This window comes from Gossypium raimondii, chromosome 4 (genome assembly GCF_025698545.1).
Source record: "Gossypium raimondii isolate GPD5lz chromosome 4, ASM2569854v1, whole genome shotgun sequence".
Classification (NCBI taxonomy): domain Eukaryota; kingdom Viridiplantae; phylum Streptophyta; class Magnoliopsida; order Malvales; family Malvaceae; genus Gossypium; species Gossypium raimondii.
The window spans coordinates 1,700,859-1,714,322 of record NC_068568.1 but is presented as its reverse complement, the minus strand read 5'-3'; the positions used below and the strand labels follow the sequence as shown (position 1 = coordinate 1,714,322).

Sequence of the window (13,464 nt, the reverse complement as noted above, 5' to 3'; positions counted from 1 at the left end):
CACAACTGGCTCAAGAACATGAAGTTCCTTCAATTTTCTGTGCTTCCATTTCTTATGGTGATATTGTCAGTGAGTGGGGCAAATTTAGCTCGTCATCCTCATCGGGATTTCCTTCGTTGCCTTTCTCTTCGTATAGCAAACTCTTCTACCATTACTTACACCCAAAATAATCCCTCCTATTCATCGGTTTTGAATGCTTCTATTCATAATTCCAGGTTCTCTACACCAACCACCCCTAAACCCTATGCCATTATTACACCACTCAAAACATCCCATGTCCAATCAACAATTTATTGTTCCAAAAACCATGGCTTCCAACTTAGGATTCGAAGTGGTGGTCATGATGTTGAGGGTGTTTCTTATGTTTCTCAGGTTCCATTTGTCATCCTTGATTTGGTCAACTTTCGAGATGTCAAAGTTGACACAAAAAATGAAGTTGCCTGGGTTCAATCTGGTGCAACTACAGGTGAATTATATTATGGGATTGCTTCGAAGACACAGACGCTCGGCTTTCCTGCTGGTATTTGCCACACTATAGGCATTGGTGGGCATTTAAGTGGGGGTGGATTTGGCATATTGGGCCGCAAATATGGTCTTGCTGCTGACCATATAATTGATGCTAAAATGATTGATGCTAATGGAAGGGTCTTTCATCGAAAATCCATGGGTGAAGATTTGTTTTGGGCTATCCGAGGAGGTGGAGGAAATACCTTTGGAGTTGTTGTTGCTTGGAAAATAAAGTTAGTCGCTGTTCCACCTGTTGTAACTGTGTTTACAGTTAACAAGAACTTGGAACAAAATGCAACCAAAATCTTCCATCGATGGCAAAACATTGCTCACAAGTTACCCAAGGATTTATTTACGTCTGTTTGGGTAATGAAGGTGAATTCCAGTCAAGTAGGGAAGAAAACAGTTCAAGCTTCTTTTAAAGGCATGTTTCTTGGTAGGATTGATGTGTTGATTCCATTGATCCAATACTCGTTTCCAGAGCTAGGACTTGCCAGAGAGAATTGTACCGAAATGAGTTGGGTTCAATCTGTTCTTTACTATGGAGCACTTCCAATTGAACCTGTGGAGATTTTGCTTAATAGAAGTGCTCTTCCAAGATTAAGTCTCAAAGCCAAAACGGACTACATCAGGGAACCGATGTCCGAAACTGGAATCGAAGGGTTCATGAACATGTTTCTTGAGGAAGGAACTGACTTTGCTATAACGATGATAGAGGCTTTCGGAGGCAAAATGGATGAAATCCGGGAAAGTGAAATACCTTTCCCACATAGATCAGGCATCTTGTTCGAATCCGTTTACATTGTACAATGGGCAAATGAAGAAGATGCAGGACTGTGCATAAATTGGATGCGAAGACTTTACAGTTATATGTCCAGTTATGCTTCGAAATCTCTGAGAGGAGCATATTATAATTACAAGGATCTAGATCTTGGAACTAACAACATTAATGGTTACACAAGTTACGAACAAGCCAGCGTTTGGGGTCTTAAATATTTCAGGAACAACTTCAAAAGATTGGTGAGAATAAAGACCATGATTGATCCAATGAATTTCTTTAGTAATGAGCAAAGTATCCCTCCTCTTTTGTCTCCATGAAAGAAGAAAGGTCGTCAGGGTTGAAGATTTTAGAGTTTTTTCTTAAATATGAAATAATATTTGGATGCAAAGTAATATTATATTGTAATACAAAGAGTTTCCTTTTTACTATATATGTCGTCATGTCATCAATAATTTAGTGCATAATGTATTAATTAAATCATAATTTTATTTTTATTCTAAAATAATTTTTGTGAGGTGAATGCATTATAGGATTGTGTCATTTTAATTTTTATTTAATAAAAATTTCAATAAAAAAAGTAGCATTTGGAAATTATGGAAGTGCAGGAAATGACTTTATTTTTAATGATTAATAATTGATCTTAAGATAAAAAACTAAAAATAAAAAAGCGTATATGGTTGGGTAAGGGAAAGCAATCAGTTTGGTCGGTTTTTTCAAACCGCCTTCAATATAAGAAAATCAACTCGATCAACTTTAGTTGAGAAAACCAGTCCAACCAAATCGACTTTGATTCAATCGATTTAGTCGATTTTTTCAGTTAACTAACCTTGAGTTATTGAGTTGAGTTTATATGGTTATATATCTATTATATACATATTATAAAATATAAATATTTTTAAATAATGTAAAATAAGTCAATTTTTTCGATCGATTCAATTCTTAAATTCAAAAATCGATAATGAATCGAATTAATCAATTAAATAAACATCAAAACCGATCAATCCCCCTCACCCGACATCAAAATCAAGAAAACCAAATGCACCTGTTAGTTGAAGTCAAGGTTTGAATCCTAAAGAGCTCTCTTGAGGAGGGATTGCATTATTTACCAATCCAAGTCTCGGGGGCTTAGACTTTTGAGCCAACATATTTTAAAAAATAGAACATGTGACTTTACATTTTTTAAAACTAACATATTTTAAATTCCTTTTTTCAAAAATAAAACATATGAGGTAAAAGAAGAGGTGGTTGAAATTTGAGCAAATAATTTTTTTATATAGTGCATAAGTTTATCCGTAAGCGCACTCAAACTGACATCTTCTTGTAATGATAATAACGTTGATGCCAATTGAGTTAAGACTCAACCGACTATGAAAAACAATATTTCAACAATATCAATGATAAATAATTTTTTTTTATAGTTTCCACATCACCCATATATATGCAACATAGTATTTCAATATTTAATTAGCAAAATTACCAGAAAAAGATTATTTACATTAAGAGGAATTCAATCTAGAATATAAAGCTACCCAAATCAAATTGAAAAAGTTTAAGGCGACTAAAATTAGAACGATTTTATTTAGAGTTATTAACTATGTAATTTGTCATTTTTTTATTACAGATTTTGATCATGTCTGTTCTTTTTAACACAATATCTAGAATTATTTATAGACTTTCTCAACTCATAAATAAGAGGATAATGCGCTTCAACGTACTCAGACCATGTCCTTCTGCATTGGTAATAATGTCCATGCCAATCCAGTTAATACTCGGTCGGCTAATTTAAAGAGAAAATTGTAAATATATACATACTAAATAACTAAAATATGAAAGAATAAAGGAAATGATAAATATAAAACATCTCAAACATAATTATAAAAAAGGTAACTAAGTGTAACACAATCCCATGCTCACAACTGGCTCAATAACATGAAGTTCCTTCAATTTTATGTGCTTCCATTTCTTATGGTGATATTGTTAGTGACACTACACTAAAACAGGTTTTTAGCGGCGTTTTTGTAGGCTTTTAGCCGCGCTTCTTAGCGCCACTAAAAGTATTTGCGGCGCTTCCACAAGCGCCGCAAAAAATGCCGCTATTGACAACATCGCTAACGTTTGCGGCGTTTTTTAAATAAACGCCACTAATTTTGGGATTTTTGTAAAATAAAATTTTTCATATTTTCAGCCCTCCTGTAGCAACAAATCAAAAGCAACCAAATCTAAACCAGTCAAAAGCAATAAATCTATATAATATTTCAAATTAAACGAATAAAATAATATAAATATCAATAAATAAAATATAATTCATATTATTTTTACAAAAATGTTAAAAGTTAAAATGATAAAATTTTTTATACAATACACTATGACGGCGGATGGTGCGACTGCTGAAACATCTTCATCATATTCTGAAGCTGCTGTTGGAGTTCGTCGTACTTTCTGCTCTGCTCTGCTTCCCTCGCTGCAACCTCTGCTTCCCTCGCTGCCGCCTCTGCTTTAAGTTGTAGCTGGAGTTCTTCATATTTCCTTTGAACTTCAACTGTGGTCGCTTGCATCTGAGCCATCTGGTCTTTTAACCTCTGAACTTCAGCTTGAGCCTGACTCCTCGAAGGCATGTATTACATATAATTAAACAATCGTAAAATCTTAGTACATCATAATTCATATATATCTTCATCCGTATCCTGGCGAACCCATTGAAATTGTGTACTAGTACTAGGGATATTTTCGTTTAAGTTTTGTTCTGGAAAGGGCAAAATTTCTGATCTGTCGTTGATGTTATCTCTACTTCCACTGCCCATGTTGTAACACCCCTTACCCGAGACCGTTTTTGGAGTCGAGCACGAGGCATTACTTAACTTATATTACTAATTCGGAGCATAAAAATTTACTTTGAAAATTAATTTCACTATTTACAGCAAATCTGTCTAATCGCACAGCAGTTACAAAATTAATTATAACTCAAGATACGGTACTTGAAATTTAATTCCGTAAATTTTATCTGAAACTAGACTCATATATCTTCCTACCATAAAATTTTTAGAATTTTTGGTTCAGCCAATTAGTACAGTTTATTAGTTAAAGTCTCCCCTGTTTCACCATTCAACTGTTCTGACCTCTTGTTACTAAAAATAAATTTTCTCATTCTAGGATTTTCATATAATGTTCTAACTTATTTCTACAGAAAATAGACTCATTAAGGAATCTAAGAATGTAAGATACAGCTCAAAAATATTTTTGTACAATTTTTAATTATTTTCTAAACTCAGAACAGGGGACTCCAAAAACATATCTGACCCTGTCTCACTAAAATTCACATATCTTAAAATATAAATTTCTTTTTGCTACATCGTTATTTTTCTATTAAAATAGACTCAACAATATTTAATTCCATATATCATTCACCCTCTAATTCATTTTATACTATCCTAGGTGATTTTTCAAATTCACATCACTGCTGCTGTCCAAAATCTGTTTCATTGCAAATTCTTACTCTTTTATCATTTCTTTTTATTAACTATCATTTAAGCACACACAGCACCAAAACACATTCCTATATAGCCATTTCAATAACTAATCATTATCAAATATTTACTTGCTACTCCTTAGCTATATCATAAGAATACACACAAACTAACCAACTCCTTATACATGCCATATAAACCAAAAAGTTGTTTAACAAAATCTACCGGAGTACATCTGGATAGTGTGATCGTTGATGTAGATCCGATCCTCCGAAATATACATATACGTCAATCTACAAGAAATAGTAAACATACACTAGTAAGCTTTACAGAAAGCTTAATAAGTTCATAGGCTCATAATAAAATCTTACCAAAATTTCACTAACAACATTAACAAACAAATAAAAATTCAACATTTCCTGCCAACCACAATCTCAAACAATAAATATATCCAATCGAGCTCAATATAATGTCAACTTCTATTCCAACATTTAGTTTCAATTGCACTTATAAATACTTGTCAAATTAAGGATCGCCTTACAGAATTGAGTACATCGTTTGCCCGGTGCCACAATTTGCTTGAATACTTCACGTTGTTATAACTCAGTATGGTTTTCTTCACGGAAATACCATACCTACTTTTCACAACTCAGTACGGTTTTCTTTATTGAAATACCATACCTACTTTTTGCAACTCAGTATGGTTTTCTTTATCGAAATATCGTACCTACTTTTCACACTTTGCCATGGATCCACCATGGACTCATCCGTCAATCCATCACTGGTTACCGAACATATGTACTCAATCCTGCATATCCTTTAATTTGAACTAACAATCTCGTTTTATTTTCATTTTTACCATAATCATAATTCAGCAACAATATACAAATTGATACATTATATCATTCTCACATTAACAATTAATCATAAACGTTCAACCGTATGAACTTACCTGGGCCAATTCGTAGAAGTTGTAAAAGTTCAGAAACTAGCTCGATACTTTCTCTTTTTCGCGTTTATCTTTGGATTCCCGATCTATAATATAAATTTTTCCATTCATTAGCATCTCATTCAATACTAATTTACTTACAATTTATGCCTTTCAATTTTCAAAATTACACTTTTACCCTAAAATTTACAATTTTTTACAATTTGGTCCCTACTCAATTAACCCTTCAATTGATCTAATTTTTCTCAATTAACACCTTATCCAACCATTTTAGACTACTAAATAGCCTTTTATATTCATAATTTCAGTAAAAACCCAAATTCCTAACTTTTTCACAATTAGGCCCTAAAAATCATTTTCTACTAAAATCACTTTAATAAGATCATAATATAATGAAATTAAAACTTAAAATCTATAATAATTCATCATAAAATTCCAGAATTTATTCATAGTAACTTACAAAATCACCCATGGAATCAAAAACTAATGAATTCAATAGTTGGACCTAGTTGTAAAAGTCACAAAACATAAAAATTTCAAGGAAAAAGTAAGAATTGAACTCACATGGTATAAAAAAATATGAGAAAACAGCTTGTTTCAGACCTCCTATGGCGTTTTTTCTGATAAATTATGAATAGTTCTCTAGATTTTTCACTTTTGTCTTTGTCTTATATATTTAATTTGTGAAGTTTCCAATTTTTCCCTTGTTTCTCCTTACTTTCTTGCTGATTTTTCTTACCCAACCGCCCAGCCCATATACTGTAGGCCTAATTGCCTTTTAAATCCCTCCTTATTAGTCATTTAAGCTATTTAATCACGATTTAACAAATTTTGCACTATTTTCAATTTAGTCCTTTTTCATTAATTGACTATCCAAACGTTATAATTTTCTAACGAAACTTTTATACTAACTCAATGACACTCCATAAATATTTATAAAAATATTTATGGCTCGCTTATGAATTTGAGGTCTCGATACCTCATTTTAGACCCAATTTACCTATTAAATTCTTTTTAAATCACAAAATTCACTAATTCAAAAATTCTTTTAAATTCACACTTGACCTATAATTATTAATTTATTAAATTTTAAAACTGACTAGTCAAATTTAGTGATCTCGAATCACTATTTCCGACACCACTGAAAATTAGGCTGTTACACATGTTAAACGACGCCGTTGGGTTTTGTTTTTTGCGGCGTTTTACGGGAAAACGCCGCTAATACTCAATTTTTACCGGCGTTTTTTTATCTAAACGCCGCTAAAAGTACAGCTAAAAGCCTATTTTGGTGTAGTGTGAGTAGGGCAAATTTAACTCATCATTCTCATCGGGATTTCCTTTGTTGCCTTTCTCTTCATATATCAAACTTTTCTACCATTACTTACATGCAAAATAGTCCTTCATATTCTTCAGTTTTGAATGCTTCTATTCACAATAAAAGGTTCTCCACACCAACTACGCCTAAACCCTATGCTATTATTACACCACTCAAAACATCCCATGTCCAATCAACAATTTATTTTTCCAAAAACCATGGCTTCCAACTTAGGATTCGCAGTGGTGGTCATGATCTTAACGATTCTTCTTATGTTTCTCAAGATCCATTTGTCATCCTTGATTTGGTCAACTTTCGAGTAATTGAAGTTTGACACAATGAGTGAAGTTACATGGGTTGAATTTGGTGCAACTCTAGGTGAATTGTATTACGAAATTACTTCAAAAAGTAAACCCTTGCTTTCCCTGCTGGTTTTTGGTACACTATAGGTGCTGGTGGGCATCTAAGTGGGGGTGGATATGGCATATTGGTCCATAAATACGGTCTTTCTGCTGATCATATATTTGGTGCTAAATTGATTGATGTTGATGGAAGGATTCTTAATCAGAACTCCATGGGTGAAAATCTGTTTTGGGCTATCCGAGGAGGTGGTGGAAATACTTTTGGCATTGTTCTTGCAAGGAAAATAAAGTTAGTCCCTGTTCCACCTGTTGTAACCGTGTTTACAGTTAACAAGAACTTATGATGAAGTTGGTCAGTATGAAGCAAACACTCGACAGCAAGCAGGCCATGAAGACCAAGCCATGCAGGAGTTGCTGATGCAAGCTTATTTTGCTCATTTTGTAATTTCTTATCAATGAAATCTAATTTAGTTCATTTAGAACTATGTTAGGTAGATGATTGATGTAATTCGCTGTCATATGAGTTGTTAATTCAGCTTTGCTTGTATGCACAAGTTAATTACTTCAAGTTTCAATGTTTAGTGGTGTTAGGTAACCATTAGGTGGATGTTTACTGTTTTTTGACAAGCTTAGAGCTTGATTTATGTATTGGCATTTTGCCATTGTTAATTCCATGAATGAATCAAGCTTTGTTCATCAAATACTCTCCATTTTTTTTAGCTCTTTCTTCTTTTCTTTTTGCTCGAATTCATTTGTTTGCTCAGCAAGCATCGAGGCTTGTTGCACAAGATACTTGCCGAGTCTGTTATTTTCTGTTAGTGCACCAATAATTGGTATCTAGAGCCTATTTCTTAAGGGACCTGGTATTCAAGGAATGGCTTCATCAAACTTTTCACCAGCTGCACCACAAGTCTCCAATAGGGAAGGCTATCACATATGGGTGGTAAAAATGAAGACCTACCTACAGGCTTTCAATCTGTGGGAGGTGGTCAACTCTGATGTTGAACCAGAGCCACTTAGAGCCAATCCAACAGTGGCTCAGATAAGGCAGCATGCTGATGAGAGGACCAAGAGGCACAAGGCCATGTCCTGCATACAGAACTCAGTGTCAGATGTGATTTTCACAAGGATTATGGCCTGTGAAACACCAAAGCAGGCCTGGGATAAGTTGAAAGAGGAGTTTCAAGGGACAGAGAGGACAAGGCAACAACAGTTGTTGAATCTGAGGAGAGAATTCGAGAACATGAAAATGAAAGAAGAAGAAACTGTCAAGCAATATTCTGACAGAATTATGGTTGTGGTAAATAGCATAAGGCTCCTTGGTGAGCAGTTCAGTGAAGTTAGGATAGTGGAGAAGGTCATTTCAACCTTACCAGAGAGGTATGAGGCAAAAATCTCATCTCTCGAAGACTCAAGGGACTTGACCAGCATTCCCTTGACAGAGCTTATCAATGCTCTTTATGCACAAGAGCAGAGAAGAGCTAGCAGACTGGAAGAGCACTAGGAAGGTGCCTTTTAGGTAAAGACCAATACTGCCTATAAAGGTAAGAAGACCTGGAAAAATAGGCCTAAGCCTGATGCTGCAAGGAGCAATGACCAACCTTGCAGGCATTGCAAGAGGCCTGGTCATCCAGAAGAAAAATGTTGGTTCAATCTAGATGCTGTATGCCAGCATTGCAAAAAGAAGGGTTATGTTGAAAGAGTCTGCAAAAGCAAGGCCAAATCAAGGCAGAATCAGTTTCAACAGATGAAAGCTGAGGCTCGAGTAGCCAAGGAGGACAGTGACCAAGCGGAGCAAGTTTTTACTGTGTCAGGCACAGCTACACAGGAAAGGCTCTCATCTGGTTGGCTCCTAGACAGTGGATGCACCAATCACATGACACCTGATGCTTCAATCTTCAAGTCTTTAGACAAAAGCTGCAGAACCAATGTCAAAATAGGTAATGGCCACTTTATTCAAGCTGAAGGCAAGGGTGATGTGCTGATATGCACTCCCACAGGTGCCAAAGTGATTTCAAATGTGCTCTTGGTGCCTGAAATTGACAGAAACCTGCTCAGTATAGCTCAATTGCTGGAGAAAGGTTATTCTGTGATGTTCAAAGATAACCAATGCAAAATCAGTGATCCAAGTGGATCCAAGCTGATGGCAGTCCCTATGGCTGATAAGAGCTTTGTAGTTAATTGGACAAATGAGTCAGATACTGCCTACACAGCTACAACAGTTGAATCCAAGCTTTGGCATCAAAGGCTTGGACATGCCAATTTCAGATCAATGGCTCAAATGGTCAGAGAAGGGTTAGCTGAAAACTTCACCAACATAGTGGAGCATGATGATGTGTGTGAAGTATGTCAGTTAGGCAAGCAGGCTAGACTTCTATTTCCCTCGAATCAAGCCTGGAGAGCCTCTGAAAGATTACAATTTGTGCACACTGATGTGTGTGGCCCCATGAAGACTGAGTCATTAAGTGGAAACAGGTATTTCATATTGTTCATTGATGATTTCTCGAGATATTGTTGACTTTACTTCATGAAACAGAAATCTGAGGTGGCCTCTGTGTTTTGGAAGTTCAAAACTGCTGCTGAGACTGAAACAGGTTGCAAGCTGAAGACCATAAGGTCTGATAATGGGACTGAGTATACCTCAGCACAGTTTCAAGCCTTTTGTGATAAGGCAGGCATTAAACATCAGCTTACCAACACTTATACACCTCAGCAAAATAGTGTAAGTGAAAGGAAGAATATGAGTTTGATGGATATGGCTAGGTGCCTTGTGATTCAGAAGAACCTACCTAAAGATCTATGGGCAGAAGCAGTTAACACTGCAACATACATTCAAAACAGGCTTCCAACCAAGGCTTTGAACCAGAAGACTTCATTCGAGGCCTGATTTGGATTCAAGCCATCACTGGCTCATCTGAAGGTCTTTGGATGCATGTGTTATGCACATGTACCTGCTGTTAAAAGGGACAAATTGTCTGAAAGGGCTCGACCTGGTATTCTGGTGGGCTACAGCACTATCAAGAAGGGCTATAGGATATTGGATCCTTCAACAAACAAAGTGTCAGTCAGCAGGGATGTGGTATTCGATGAAAGGTCATGTTGGAACTGGGAAAGACATGAACCTGAAGAAGTTTCAGAAGAACTTGCAGCAGACCAAGCTAATCCAGACCAAAATAGTCCTGAAATGGACATTGATGATGAACCAGTCAGGGGAACAAGACCATTGACTGAGATTTATGAAAGGGCTCATGTTGCCATAGCTGAACCAAGCAACTTTGAAGAGGCTGAAGCTCAGCAAGGGTGGAAGCAGGCAATGGCTGAGGAAATCAGCATGATTGAGAAGAACCAGGCCTGGGAATTGGTTGAAAGGCCAGTCAAAAGGAAGGTAATTGGGGTGAAATGGGTGTACAAAGCCAAGCAAAATGCTGATGGAACCTTGAACAAACTGAAAGCAAGGCTAGTTGTCAAGGGGTTCAGTCAGAAATATGGCATGGACTACCTGGAGACCTTTGCACCAGTGGCCAGGCTCAACACTATCAGACTACTGATTACCTTAGCAGCACAGCTCGAATGGAAGATCCATCAACTTGATGTAAAATCAGCTTTTCTGAATGGCTTCTTAGATGAAAACATTTATGTTGATTAACCACAAGGGTTTGAGATAGCTGGCAGAGAGCACATGGTCTATAAACTGAAGAAGGCCCTATATGGCTTAAAACAGGCTCCAAGGGCCTGGTACTCCAGAATTGATGGCTATTTGACTAATTTAGGATTCTATCAAAGCAAGAGTGAACCAACACTGTATGTTAAGAAGGAAGGGACACAAACTCAGCTCATTGTATCTCTGTATGTTGATGACCTGCTAGTAACAGGAGGAGATCAAACAATGCTGGTTGATTTCAAGACCAAGATGCAGGAGGTGTTTGAAATGTCAGATCTAGGGGAGATGTCCTATTTTCTTGGAATGGAAGTGTTACAAACACAGAATGGGATATTTCTAAGTCAGAGAAGCTTTGCCACAAAGATTCTGACTAAGTTTTCCATGCAAAACAACAAGGTAACTAAAACTCCTGTTGCTGTTGGAGAGAAGCTATCGAGCCAATGTGACTTTGAGAAGGTTTGTGAAACAACCTACAAAAGTCTAGTTGACTGCCTGTTATACTTAACTGCCACTAGACCAGACATAATGTATGCTGTAGGATTGCTCTCAAGGTTCTTACATTGCTGCAATGAGAAGCATTTTCAAGCTGCAAAAAGAGTGTTGAGATATGTCAAAGGCACTTAAGCTATGGTTTGAGGTACAATAATGAAGGAAATCTGAAGTTGGTTGGCTACACTGATAGTGACTGGGCAGGCTCGATAGATGATATGAAAAGCACCTCAGGGTATGCTTTCAACCTTGGTTCAGCCATGTTCTGCTGGAGCTCGAAGAAGCAAAGTCTGGTGGCTCAATCTACTGCTGAAGCAGAGTATGTGGCAGCAGCAAGTGCTGTGAACCAAGCCATTTGGCTAAGGAAAATCTTGGCCGATTTGAATGTGCATCAAAGAGAAGCAACAAAGATCTTTTGTGACAACCAATCTGCTGTTGCAATTGCTAAAAATCCAGTGTTCCATGGAAAAACAAAGCATTTCAGCATTATGTTGCATGTTGTTCGAGAAATGGAGCAAGCACAAGAGATGAAGCTGATTCACTGCAATTCAGAGGATCAACTTGCTGACATTCTAACTAAAGGTCTTAATGTCACAAGGTTTGAGCATTTGAGAGGAAAATTAGGTGTTTGCACCATACTAACCAAGGAGGAGTGATAAAGTTGGTCAGTATGAAGCAAACACTCGGCAGCAAGCAGGCCATGAAAACCAAGCCATGCAGGAGCTGCTGATGCAAGCTTATTTTGCTCATTTTGTAATTTCTTGTCAATGAAATCTAATTTAGTTCATTTAGAACTATGTTAGGTAGATGATTGATGTAATTTGCTGTCATATGAGCTGTTAATTCAGCTTTGCTTGTATGCACAAGTTAATTACTTCAAGTTTCAATGTTTAGTGGTGTTAGGTAACCATTAGGTGGATGTTTATCGTTTTTGACAAGCTTAGAGCTTGATTTATGTATTGGCATTTTGCATTGTTAATTCTATGAATGAATCAAACTTTGTTCATCAAATACTCTCCATTTTTTCTAGCTCTTTCTTCTTTTCTTTTTGCTCGAATTCATTTGTTTGCTCAGCAAGCATCGAGGCTTGTTGCACAAGATACTTGCCGAGTCTGTTATTTTCTATTAGTGCACTAACAACTTGGAACAAAATGCAACCAAAATCTTCCATCGATGGCAATACATTGCTCACAAGCTTCCCAATGATATATTTATGACTGTTTGAATAACAAAAGTGAATTCCAGTCTAGTAGGGAAGAAAACAATTCAAGCTTCTTTTAAAGCCATGTTTCTTGGTGGGGTTGATGAGTTGATTCCATTGATCCAACACAAGTTTCCAGAGCTAGGACTTGCCAAAGAGAATTGTACCGAAATGAGTTGGATTGAATCAATTCTTCACTTTGGTGAACTTCCAATACAACCTGTGGATATTTTGCTTAATAGAAATGTTCCAAGGTCAAGTCTCAAAGCCAAAACGGACTTCGTCAAGGAACCGATCCCCAAAACTGGAATCGAAGGTTTCATGTCCATGTTTCTTGAGGAAGAAGCTGACATTGCTATAACGATGATTGTGGCTTCGGAAGGCAAAATGGATGAAATCCCGAAAAATAAAATGCCTTTTCCAAATAGAGCAGACAATTTGTTTATAGCCATGCTGAATGAAGAAGATGGCGGGACATCCATAAGTTGGATCCGAAGACTGTACAGTTATATTATAATTACAAGGATCTAGATCTTGGAACTAACAATGTTAACGGCTACATAAATTACGAGCAAGCCAACGTTTGGGGTCTTAAATATTTCAAGAATAACTTCAAAAGATTGGTGCAAATAAAGACCATGGTTGATCCAATGAATTTCTTTAGAAACGAGCAAAGTGTCCCTCTTCTTTGGTCCCCATGAAAGAAGAAAGATCATTTGGGTTGAGAGGAAGGAT

General features: G+C 36.5%; 1 protein-coding gene and 1 pseudogene across 1 annotated transcript; both read left to right on the top strand.

Moving 5' to 3' along the window:
- Nucleotides 1–1,793, top strand: LOC105784997 (tetrahydroberberine oxidase-like). Its single transcript, XM_052629081.1, has one exon. The coding sequence runs from the start codon at nt 19–21 to the stop codon at nt 1,603–1,605; it is 1,587 nt and encodes a 528-aa protein (XP_052485041.1). The 5' UTR covers nt 1–18; the 3' UTR covers nt 1,606–1,793.
- Nucleotides 1,794–5,509: 3,716 nt separating this feature from the next.
- On the top strand, nt 5,510–13,430 carry LOC105779151 (tetrahydroberberine oxidase-like; annotated as a pseudogene).
- The last annotated feature ends 34 nt before the right edge of the window (nt 13,431–13,464 follow it).

Bases quoted from the DNA above. Each gene is read 5' to 3' on its own strand.
- LOC105784997 (XM_052629081.1), top strand. From the start codon at position 19: ATGAAGTTCCTTCAATTTTCTGTGCTTCCATTTCTTATGGTGATATTG.